The sequence below is a fragment of the Limulus polyphemus genome, unplaced genomic scaffold (genome assembly GCF_000517525.1).
Source record: "Limulus polyphemus unplaced genomic scaffold, Limulus_polyphemus-2.1.2 Scaffold3667, whole genome shotgun sequence".
Classification (NCBI taxonomy): domain Eukaryota; kingdom Metazoa; phylum Arthropoda; class Merostomata; order Xiphosura; family Limulidae; genus Limulus; species Limulus polyphemus.
Genome location: NW_013669277.1, coordinates 58841 through 70933, shown reverse-complemented (window position 1 = coordinate 70933; position 12093 = coordinate 58841). Strand labels below are relative to the sequence as shown.

The window sequence follows — 12093 nt, the reverse complement described above, 5'->3', positions numbered from 1 at the left end:
GCACGAGAAAGAACAACAAGTAAATGGACCTACAGTATTATTGACCTATTTAGCAAATAGTAACTATGGAGATGAGGTAATAAATAAAAATCAAGTCGAGAACAACAACAAAATTTTATATAAACGAAAATCTCTCGCCGAGCATTGGCTATTGTATTATTTCCCTGTGAGTGCTCCCATCTTCATTAAAAGGCGTAAGATGACAAAAACAAAATCTTGAAGAATCTATCTACTACTAAAACTCTGAGATTGTTTGTTTTGAATTTCGCGCAAAGCTACACGAGTACTATCTGCGCTAGCCGTCCCTAATTTAGCTGTGTAAGACTAGAGGGAAGGCAGCTAGTCATCACCACCCACCGCCAACTCTTGGGCTACTCTTTTAACAACGAATAGTGGGATTGACCGTCACATTATAACATCCCCACGGCTGAAAGGGTGAGCATGTTTGGTGTGACGGGGATTCGAACCCGCGACCCTCAGATTGCGAGTTGAGCGCCATAACCACCTGGCCATGCCGGGCCGATTGTTTGTTTGCTTATTTTCTCAATTTAAAAATCATTCATACTACCGTTCGCGCTCTTTACGAAACTTCATCGGGCCACGGGTTACCGAGTTAGCGCCATTTTTCGGGTCACTTTTATGAACATTTCTTGCATGAGTAATTTTACATCACAGTACCGTTCGCGCTCTTTATGAAACTTCTTCGTTCAAATCTATTTCCCTGTCAATGTTCCCATCTTCATTAAAAGGCGTAAAATGACAAAAACAAGATCTTGAAGAATTTCTCACTAATGTGCCTTGGTTATGGTAGGTAATTCGAAGAAAAAATAAAGTGTTACTGTTTCTTATTTGTAGAAGGTTTAAGAGGAAAGACCATAACATAATGAACTAATTCATCACAATACCTGAAAACTCTGACTTCACTTTTTTAAAAAATGAAATGGTCTTTACTTTTACTCCCGATCAACAATCAATATCTTTTCGTGAATTATAAATAACATGAATGAATTGAAATATTTAATTAAATTATCTCAAAATAAACCTTCATTTCGGTGCAGTATTGAAATTAGCTTTAATTTTTCATAACCTCTGAATAGTGGGTGAATAGTTGTCTAGTAACATTTTAAATTTATAACAAATATGAGATTACAAATCAACGTCTGTGCTTTTACATTATTTATCATCAGGTTTTCTTTTCTAAACCGGAAGAGTGCAATGTACCATGAATCTGTTGACGAGCTAGTGGAATGACTAAGGTTAAAAGTTGAATATTCTGCTCTCATTCACTAGACCGAAACTTAACTTAAAAATTTTAATTTTATCAGGATTTATTACTTTTTTTAATTTACATTCAAAACTTTTTACAATGCCTATCGATGTAAATGCATTTTTATCAGCTCAACAAAACAGTAGCTCTCCTGAACTGAGCCAAGAGTGGACAGTATTGGAAGAATATTACAATAAAAGGTAGGCCTAAACTGAACAAATAGTTTTATTATTTTTTTAAAAATTAGAATAAGCTGGGGTTAGTGTTTACGAAAATAAATTCTGTAGATATTTCATGTTAGGCATAATTCCGTAATCGATCTGCCACCTGTCCAAGGGTATCAAAGCAAATAGTATTATTAAGCTGTAACAGCCACCAGATGTTGATTCTTATTTCAATTATGAATATTATTGTCCAACTTCAGGTAGACGATTTTGATGATTTTTAAATAAGGAAAATAACAACAAAAATATGCACACACCATTGGATTCCACAGTCACAAATTAGTAGATTTACACTGCAAGCTTAATTATGTAGTTAGTAATTAATGAAAAGCAATTAAAAATCATACCTGGAACATTGTTTACAAAATATCATTGACTTATTGCTTTACCTGGTCACCTGATACTGCGTGACACCCATATCAAGGCAAGATAAAATGTAGTCTCAATAGAGTCCATCAATTTCAAACTCATACACATGTATTCATATTATACGTATAAATGAAATAAAAATTGTTCGTAATGAAGTATGAGCTTACCTATGTACCTATGAAAGAATAGGAGAGATCTTGTAATCATACTGGTTGTAAATTTGAAATACTGTGATTGATATATATGTGTCAGTAGTAATCTCTACCCATTCTACATCATGTCATGAGGTAATTGATACATCATTCATACGACTTTTATCATAGACTGTTGTAGCACACATTCTTTCCCTGTAGCCATAACTAATGATATGACACATAGCAAACTGTTGTCAGGACAACGTTGTCTGTTTACGCCCAATGATATGAAGTAAAGCAAGCATTCCCATGACAATGCATAGGCTGTTTACAATCCCCATTCATCATTTTTTGACACGCTGTTGGTTCGATTGGGCAGACCTATCTATGTATTGGTTTATGCATTGTGTAATTTGCACCACATAGTTTATTGTATGGCCTTGTTTCTACAAATTCATTTGCTAAAAAAAATTGTAAATGGTTTTATAGTTTTGTTTGTCTGTTTTCAAATTATAAATGCTTCTGGATCTAAGGAGATTAGCCAGACTAAAGTAGAGCATGAAGAGAGCTATCATTTGATGTATCACTGATCCTTAATGATCCAGCCAATTTGAACTGACGTGCTGGTTTTGGTTTTAACATTCGCACACTGATCTCTGACAAATTGTGGATGACAGGTTTAGCGATCAACGTGATGTTTTTAAAGTGGATTTGCAACTAGTGGCCTTGAAATAAATCATGCAAATTCATTGTGTATTAGTACTAGAGATGTTTCATTTATTTTTGGTGTACAATAAATAGTATTTTGTTTGTGGAAGATTTATATATTCACAACTGTGATTTTGCATTCACATACTTCCATAGCTAGGAACTATAATTCTTTGGGAACCTTATTCAAAGTAAAATACCTAATGTTAATAATAAATAATTTGGTGTTGATAAAAATCATAACCTAATTGTAATATTTATTATTTAATGACCTAACCCTTTCGAGGTAGGCTCGTGCAATTTTCAGAAATCGAGTCTCGAATTTTACTTTTACAACAATGCATACAGTAACTCTGAGTTTTCAAAAACTGGTAAGATTTTGTTAAAGATCATAAGTATCTTGTACAGAAATAATGACAGTTTTATAATTGTTTTTACTAAAAATGTTATTTTTTTATTTCAGTTATTTGCATTCAAACTATTAACAAATCACTTGCAAGGTGAATGTTATTTTAAGTATAAAAACTTTGTCTTAGTTTTCATATTTCATTTGAATAATCTCTAGAACCTCCTAAAAGGATATCAAATGTTTTTTAAGATAAATGTTTACATTTTATTTTTTTCATTTTCTTTACCATGTGATTAACTCTAGCTATTATCATCAACATACAATGCAATGAAATGATTAAAATTAGGAAATAAAAAAATTAAATAAATACTGATGAAACTAAGTTGAATGGATGGCAACTGTTTGTTGTAGAAACACAAGTGTAAAGGAGAATGTTTCGAAAGTCTTCCACCTTTTGTCTTCAGGTCAGCGTGTGTATAGTTTTGTCTGTCTTTATAGTATTCTGGTGAATTGTGGAATTGGTTGGTTTATCCATGTTTCTGATTGGTGGAGAGACTTTTTTGTAGATTCAACCAATGGTAACCACAAGCTACTCGCAGTTAATCCAAAATCTCTGTTTAGTGAAGGTTTTATTGAGTTAATTTAAAATGATTCTTTAATTTTTCTTGTCTTCCAAAATTTTTCTGTTTTTATGATTCTAATTTTTGCCCAGTTTATTTTGTGTCCATTTGAAATGGTGTGTTCTATCAAAAAAATAAATACTCTTTGATATTTTGTAGAGTTTCTTTAAAGATGTTGCTTTGTTTATATTCATAGTTTTGGATCTTTTCCTTTTTCACATATAGTTAATTTTTAATGTTTTATTTCCTGTTGTTATGTTTTACCACTTATTATTCATCTTGACACAAGTCAATGGTGCCCTCGAGTCATATTACAGTTTCTTTGGGAGACATGTGCAACACCTCGGCAAAATTTTTGTTCAGTGCATAATGTTGTAAGCCTTGAGAATGGACGCAAAGTATGATGTGTATTTGAAAAATGTTTCAACCTTTTAATTATGCATTTTAAAACATAACTACTACATAATTAACTAAAATATAATAATAAGACCTAAATACAATTCAAACTGTATCTCTAGTATATTTAGTTAAGAAACAACCATAACTGCTATATAATGAATATACATTTGTATGTAACATCTACTTGAAGGCTATAAAGAGAACTCTAAAATGAAAGAGTCAAAAGGTTATCTAAGCTTTTCATTATCTAGACATACATCTACCATAAGTACTGCTATTGAATTATTGAAAATACATTGTGTCAAAGTAGAGAATTTTCATAGCTCGTTAGTCACGAAACAATACATTTTAAGTTTTATATAGTTTGTTAAAGGTTTATTTTAAAGTAAAGGACTTAAAACTTGGATAAAATAAAATATTGAATCATAGAACACATTATAATATTAAATTAATTCACATACATTGATATTAAGGGTTTTTAATTAAATTTTGAATGTAACACAGTGACATGCACTGAAAAGCATTTAAAGAGGCTTCTGTTATGAAAGGGTTAAATATAATTGATAAAAATTATTGTTCACCAACTTAATTTATTTCACACCAAAACAGTTGTTGTCCAAGTAATTAGTGATATTAATAGCATCTCGACCCCTGCTATGTCTGTTGTATCCCAGTTGGCTTATTGAGTCTTGTGTTTGAACAGAAGGTCTTATCAGCACTGGATGTAGTAGATATAGTGTGGTTAACCCTTTCGCCCCTGGTGGGTTAAAATGCACGTGTCACAACCTTTTGGAGCGTTATTTTCAAAATTTTGTTAAATAACATTTTTACTACTTACATCAATGAAATTGATATCAAAACATAGTTTATAATTTAAATTTTGATATTATATATGTTTTAATTTTTTAATTTAAAAGGAAATGTAAAGAAAAAATTTTAAATATCGATTTTGTGTCACATAACACATCCAGTTGTCTTATTGTTCAGTTGCCATTTTATTATTTAAGCATTTATGAGTAAATAGTAATATGTATATTTATATAGTTATGTAACGTACAGTAGCCGAAATATCACTGTAATTTTCAGTATACTCGTATTATAGTTACATTTGTATTTTGTAGGCCAATACATAGCTAGGCCTCCTGAATTTGTTTTATTCTAATTGTCTAAACTGAGGTATGTTAAGTTAAAACCAAATTATACAACACTAGAAACTTGACAATTTTATATAAGTTTATTCATAACATTTAGAAAGGAAAAATAATTTACAAATATCAGGAAATAATATTATACATAAATGTTTATACATGCCTAAAAGGAATAATGTACATACAAATTGCATGATCAAAAACAAACACATCAAGTTGTGCAAAGAAAAAGCTGTATGAATGAATGGAAATTTATAGATATGTATTTTATTACAAACATTTTAGAAAACTGCAAAAGCCATATTTATGATAGCATATACAGTATAACATTATACACTGATTTTGACACATGAAAAGGAGCATCACTATTGTACATATAAATGTATCAATACTAAAATAAAAACTTTACAAAAATATTTAAGTACAAAAAACAATCAAAAAATGTTACTAAGATTTGTTTTTAACAAAAACTGTTTACACAGGAAAAGAGCAGACTTTTACCTTGTACATTCTTTGAAGAGTAACACTAGTGTGATACTCTTCAAAATGTTTAATACAGATAAATTCATTACACAGTGTACATTTTGTTGTTACTTTATTTTCGGGGAGGCATAGCCTGCATCTCTTCCTGTAACTTCTATCAACAGTTTTTGGGAAGTGCCTGCCAAGAGTAAGTCTCAGAGGTCACGAGTCCTGTACAGTTCTAATGAGTGGTATACCAGAAGGACCTGGTCTGCTTTGAAGTAGAGGCTCAACAAGAGCTCTGACCAGGTCCATTCTGAAGGCTTTCTGGGATAATGCCGGTTGGTTGGTCTGTTGTTTGTACAAAATGTGAGCATTTACAATTGTCAAGTCCAAAATTCGAAAAAACAGTTTTTTATACCATTCTATTGTCCTTCGTGTTGTAGAGTAGTAACTTAAGTGTTGGTCATTTAGGTTCACTCCTCCCATAAACTTATTATAGTCCACAATTAACTGAGGTTTAGTAACCACAGTATCCCTCCCTCTTCATGTCACAGTTGTCATAGTACTAGAGTGTAAAGTTGAAAGTGAGTAAATGTCTCGTTTGTCAGTCCACTTTACGGCTGTCAGAGCTCCACATTTAAAAAAAATGTGCTTTCCCTTTCTGAAGGTTTGTAGAAACCAGTTGCTGTGGGAAATACAGTCTGTCTTTCCTGTATGTCCCACAAGCATAGGTTCCCAAAGTCAGTAGTTTGTCAAATAATCGAGGGGAAGTGTAAAAGTTGTCCATGAAAACCCAGTGCCCTAATCTGTTGTACTTGTCCATCAGTTCCATCACAACAATGTCTGCTAAATCTTTAGCTGGCATTTGTCCCTCTTTACCTGTGTAGATTTTAAATTTGAAACAGTATCCACTCACAGCTTCTGCCAGGACCCATAAATTAATACCCCACTTGACAGGTTTCTTGGGCATGTACTGAAGAAAACCAATTCAACATTTGGAGGTACTTCTTCAATTGGGCATGTGGATTACCCATAATACGTTCGTCTCTCACTATTTGCATTGGATCACAGTTTTCTTTCTTTTTGGGTTATTGTCTTCTGTCTATAGCAATTCTAGAATATCAGAATTCAATGACACTTTGACTAGATAAGTTTTGTTTTTCTTATTTTTCCTTTCCAGGGGCCCCTTTCCTTTTTATTAATGCTCATTGTTTGGATCTCACTCTATGGCGAGTGGTACCTAACCAGGTACTCTTTAACTGTTCAAATCTGCACTGTCAAGCCATGTCAACTTGCATATTATAATTCTATGGTCACACAATGCACACTGCAAATATGGGATATTCTACAAGATCGCTTGTAGGTTTATCCTTGGGATAGAATTGCTTTATAAATTTGCCTGTCCTGGTCTGTACTCACCCATTCACTAAGTGGGTAAAGTAGAAGGGGATAGCTGCCCATCCCTGCTTGCCTTGTATTGAATAAATCGGTATGGTCTGCTTTTAAAAATAAGGTTTCATGGTTATTGTTGTTCCTCCGGACTCTCCATCATGTTTTACCCCCTTTTCTTCTAGTAGAGTTTGAGAGTCCTTACCACTTTCCAGTTCTAAGCTGCTGGGGTGGTGGACCATGGAGGCATTCTCCTGATCAACTTCACTTTTTAGGGAGATGGTTTACATTATGTAGACATTTTTTCAATACCGATGTTAAGTTTCCAGATCAATCTATCAATTTATCATATTCACATGTGCCCTGTTCATGAGTTGGAGGGTACTAGATTTCCTCTGGTCTCATGAACTTGAGGTGAAGACAGTATGATCCTCTTTCCTACCTCCACATGGATGTCGATTCCCGGTGGCCTGGGTTTTGGATTGTAGTCAACTTACTGGTTGTGTTATCCTCTTTCATACCCCCCAAATGGATGTCGGTACCCGGTGGCCATGTTTTGGATTGTAGTTGACTTACTGACTTATCTTTCTACGATGGCAAAGAGTATACCTGGTTTATATGTAGTGCGGTTCCCCACATCAGATCTTTGAATCTGACTGTCTAATCTTAGGAAGTATCATTCAAATTCTCTTGAAGAATGCTTCTTTCTTTTCCTCGCACTTGTCTGTCCACCTATTCAATGTGGAATTATAGCTATTTATGTGACCAGAGGTAATGAACCATATCTGAAAATGTAATTCAGATAGTTATTTGAATAGAGGGAGTCACATGCATCTTATTGATGGAGGGTTGACATGATGATTTGTATGAGAGACGTGATGGAATCAGTCGATTTCAATGGAGGGGAGATAGAAGGCTTGTGGCATACATAATTATTTTTTGCATATAGAAGGCAGCACTGAACAAGAACACCTATTTATGTAAGAAGATGTAAGTACCTATCGGAAATACATTTTCAGTGTAGGAAAATGATAACTTTGGATGGTTTTTAAAATAGTATTCAGTTATCAGATTTTTTGTGTACATGGGTGTGGACATACAGCACTGACTCAGATCATTTATTTCGTGGACATGAAGTTACTTCATACTATGGATATTCACGATTAACCAATACATTTTTCATTAGACATATATTGTATTCCCACAGCACATTAAGCAGGAATGCTAGATAGATCCTATGATTGAATAAAATATAATGTAATGAAATATAACAGTGATGATAAAGATTATTGATTTGTATTTAACATACCACCTGCAATTCAACATTACTGAATTCAGGGGAATGGGTGGGCTACAAAGGGGTGTCATGGTTTAGGGTATTCAAATTGTAACCAAAGGAAGTGCACTCTGATAAAGGGCTTGATCTGTTAAGGTTAAAGAAAAAATTAATTTAACTGTGTTCATTATCAGACAGATTATTATACTTAGCCACCTTGCATTAGCAAGTAATCTTCATTGGCCATCTCTATTGACAGAACTTGTAAAAACAAGGAGAAAAATAGCTTTCTAGAGCTGAGGATTCAGCTCTTGTATGGTGCAACATGTGTGGCACTACTATGTTTTTTGGTGAGATTTTGGGTTGGGGTATGGGATTTTACTCCTTCATAGCCTGGAAACTAGTGTGAATTTAGCCATCCTTATGGGCAATTCAGATTCCAGATTCAGAGAGTTCAAATCTCTATTCAGAATTTTAAAAAATGAATAATAGAAAGTTTTATTTGAATATCAACAGACCAAATGTGTCTCATGAATGTATCTATTAACTTATTATCAGTTGAGTAATGCATTAGTGTTTCACTCTTTTTAAGAAGTTATGGTGTCAATGCTAGTTTAATGAAAAAGAAATAAAAAGGATTAAATTATATTAATAGTGAGAAACATTTTATAAAATCAGTCTTGACTATAATGTAACCAGTATCTTGTTAATTTAATATTATCACAACCTTGTCCAGTTTGTCAGATTATTCTTTAGTCCATTGCAGGTTTTGATTTTCATTAAAGTAAAACTACAGTATTATTATAGTGATATGTTTCATGAAAATCAGTATGTTTAATTTTATAAAAACCATGTTAGTGTGATTATTATTGTTGTGTATTGATACCAAATTTGTTTTAGTTAGTGTGTTATTGTTATACCCTTCTGTACTTTTTCCTACATTATTTATACCATTCTCTTACATTAGGCATGACTCACCAACTCACCAATTTGGAATTGTTCATATGTAAAATAAAGATGTTTATATGAAGAAATATGTAAATAATTCATAAATGAATTTCATCTCTATCCTTAATTGAGCATGCAGAATAGATATTTTAAATTGTTCACATTATTTTGGTAACAGTTTTTTCAGTTGACTAATATTTCATATATAGCTGGGTGATTTAATCCATTTATAATCAGTTACTTATTTACACTAATAATATTGAATACTATCATGTAAAAGGAACAAGTTTTCTAGAATTCAGGTTGTTATGATACATATATTATTTTCTTTGAATCATCAATATTTACTTAAAAGTTGACAATTTTGTAACATTCTGGTAGTTTTGCTATTATGGTATTTTTATTTCGATATGAACTTATCCAAGTTTATTGTTAGTGCAGACTTTGAAAAATCCAGGGCACCAGGTTGCGTTGGTGACTAAAATTTTCATTATGGTGCCTAGTATTTTCTCCCAATTTATTCATGTGCTAAATAGAACTTGAATCTAGAACAGTTCTGGACTCTTGGAAGTCCAGAAATATTTTCTCATTCTTTGAGTCCTAAATCAAACTTTGTTTCTAGGATTTTAATGGTGGATTCAGTACTTCTTCATGTTGTTGTTTTTTGCAGGAAGGAAGTGCACATGTTACTAATTTTGTGCCATTTTCTTTTCTTCTTTCTTTCAATTCAACCAATCAGTACACTTGTTTAGACTCAGATAAGACCAAAGGCAGTTAATTCAGGCAATTCTATGAAGTGGTTATTGATATCATGTGATTGTTAGCATGCACTCATTGCCATGAAAGTAAATAAATATACACTGGTGCCTTAATTATCCATGCTGGTCCAGGGAAAGCAAAAAATCGTGGAGAACAGAAACGGTGGATATTGTGCAACATTTGAACTTTTGCTACCAGAATTAATTTCTGACCAACAATTTCTCTAGAACATGTAAATTATTGTCTAGAATTGTAATGTCACAATTATTTTGAGAAAATGTGGGGAAATGAAAAAACAGTGGATAACTGAGGTACTAGTGTAGTCCCCATTTTCCAATACAAACAGTAGTGAAGTTAAGTTAGGCACATCTGGATCCTGAGTTGGCTCCTAGATCTGAAAATACTTGTCGAGGCCTGTGTAAGGGAATTCTAGATTAAACTTAAAACTTTGCAGTGACTAGAAAGTTATTACATTACCACTTATACTACTTTGAAAACAACATATAGGATGTCAAAACAAGGTACATGTAGAGTGTGCTTTTAAAGTGGAAGCAGTTGATAGCTTCAATAAAGTTTTTAAAATTGTGTAAATATAAAATGTGGATTTTAATTATTTATTAACTACTTTGTTTATCTTAGAATTTCTGTGATTATTCTAATGTAACTGTTAGTTATTTCAATCTTTAGTTTTTTTAACAGTTTTTTCACACAAAAATATTTTTATGTAATACCAATAACCAGTCTTGGGTTGCAATGTAGAAATATTTTCAAAAACCTTTGCCACAAATTGTTATATTTGTTAACAATGGCTTCTTTTACTTCTGTAGGTTGTGGCATCAACTCACAATGAAACTTTTAGAGTTTGTAAAATTACCACAGTTGCAAAATGAAGACATCATGCTGAAGGTAAGAATATATCTATGTATGGACACAGTGTACTATTTCCATGATTTCCACAGGTCAGGGAAATCAGGAAACATCATTGAATTTCATATTTTGCATTTCTGGCCCAGGAATAGTCAAGAAAATTCATTTTAAAGACAAAAACCAGGATAGTCTGTAAATTTCATGTGATTTGGTCATGTTTCTGGAACACAGATGGTGAAAAGATAAATTAGCATTAGGGCTGAAATGTCACATATGGGTTAATTCAGTTACAGTTAGTATGCTAATAGCCACATTTTGTACATAAACATTGTTTTGGCTACAATTATATGTTTGTTTACCATTAATTGTCATGAGGTATGGAGGTAGCTGTAACAGTTATGTAAACAGTAACTAGGCTTCTGCCTAAATGGAGTGTAAGAGCTCTGGACAAGGCCTCATCTCATATTCCTTAATCTCATGGAGGGTCATTCTACTACGGCCTACAAGCCCTCGACCCTTTCGAGATTGGTCATGGTTGAAAGGCCATGTCATCTTGTTTGTTGACTTGCATTAAAAATTTCATTGAACTACTATTTCACGAATTTATGTCAATAACTTTGGTATCAAACTGTAGATTATAATTCAAATTTTAGTACTATATATATATTACTCAATTTCTTAATTTGAAAGCAAATATGAAAAAACACAGATATACATTAATTTTTGTGTGTCATGTGGTATGTTGAATACAGCACTGGTTCAAATTAGATGTTTGTGAAGTCAAAATACTAAGTCTATAGTTTCAAACAAATTAGAAACTCAAATTACCGATATTGACAATCTAGAATATAAAATAAGAGCCTCTTATCTATTCAATTTGCTAAGATATTGCTCATGTAATAAATCAAACACAGTGGCATCCTGCCCACCTTTTTCCATTTTCGGAAATGCTCCCTTATATACACTTACTTCTATATAAGACATGAATAACCAATCGGAAGCTCAGAATGACCCTCTAGTGGCTTTTTCAGCCATTTAAATGGACTTGACACCATTTCTTTCTTTTGAACCAATATTTCAACGAGGTAGAGTGTATCTTTAGTCTGCTTTTAATTTCATATTTTTTTCAGACTGAAATACATCTTGATAAATTATAGTGGAATTCTATGGT

General features: G+C 32.6%; 1 protein-coding gene across 1 annotated transcript in view; it reads left to right on the top strand.

Moving 5' to 3' along the window:
- Positions 1-1208: 1208 nt before the first annotated feature.
- LOC106469814 (26S proteasome non-ATPase regulatory subunit 13-like) overlaps positions 1209-12093 on the top strand; it is a 38962-nt gene continuing 28077 nt past the window's right edge. Inside the window, exons 1-2 of the mRNA XM_013930323.2 lie at positions 1209-1467; positions 10883-10961. Coding sequence (XP_013785777.1) covers positions 1367-1467; positions 10883-10961 — 180 coding nt within the window. The 5' untranslated portion in view covers positions 1209-1366. The remainder of the gene's footprint in view (positions 1468-10882; positions 10962-12093) is intronic.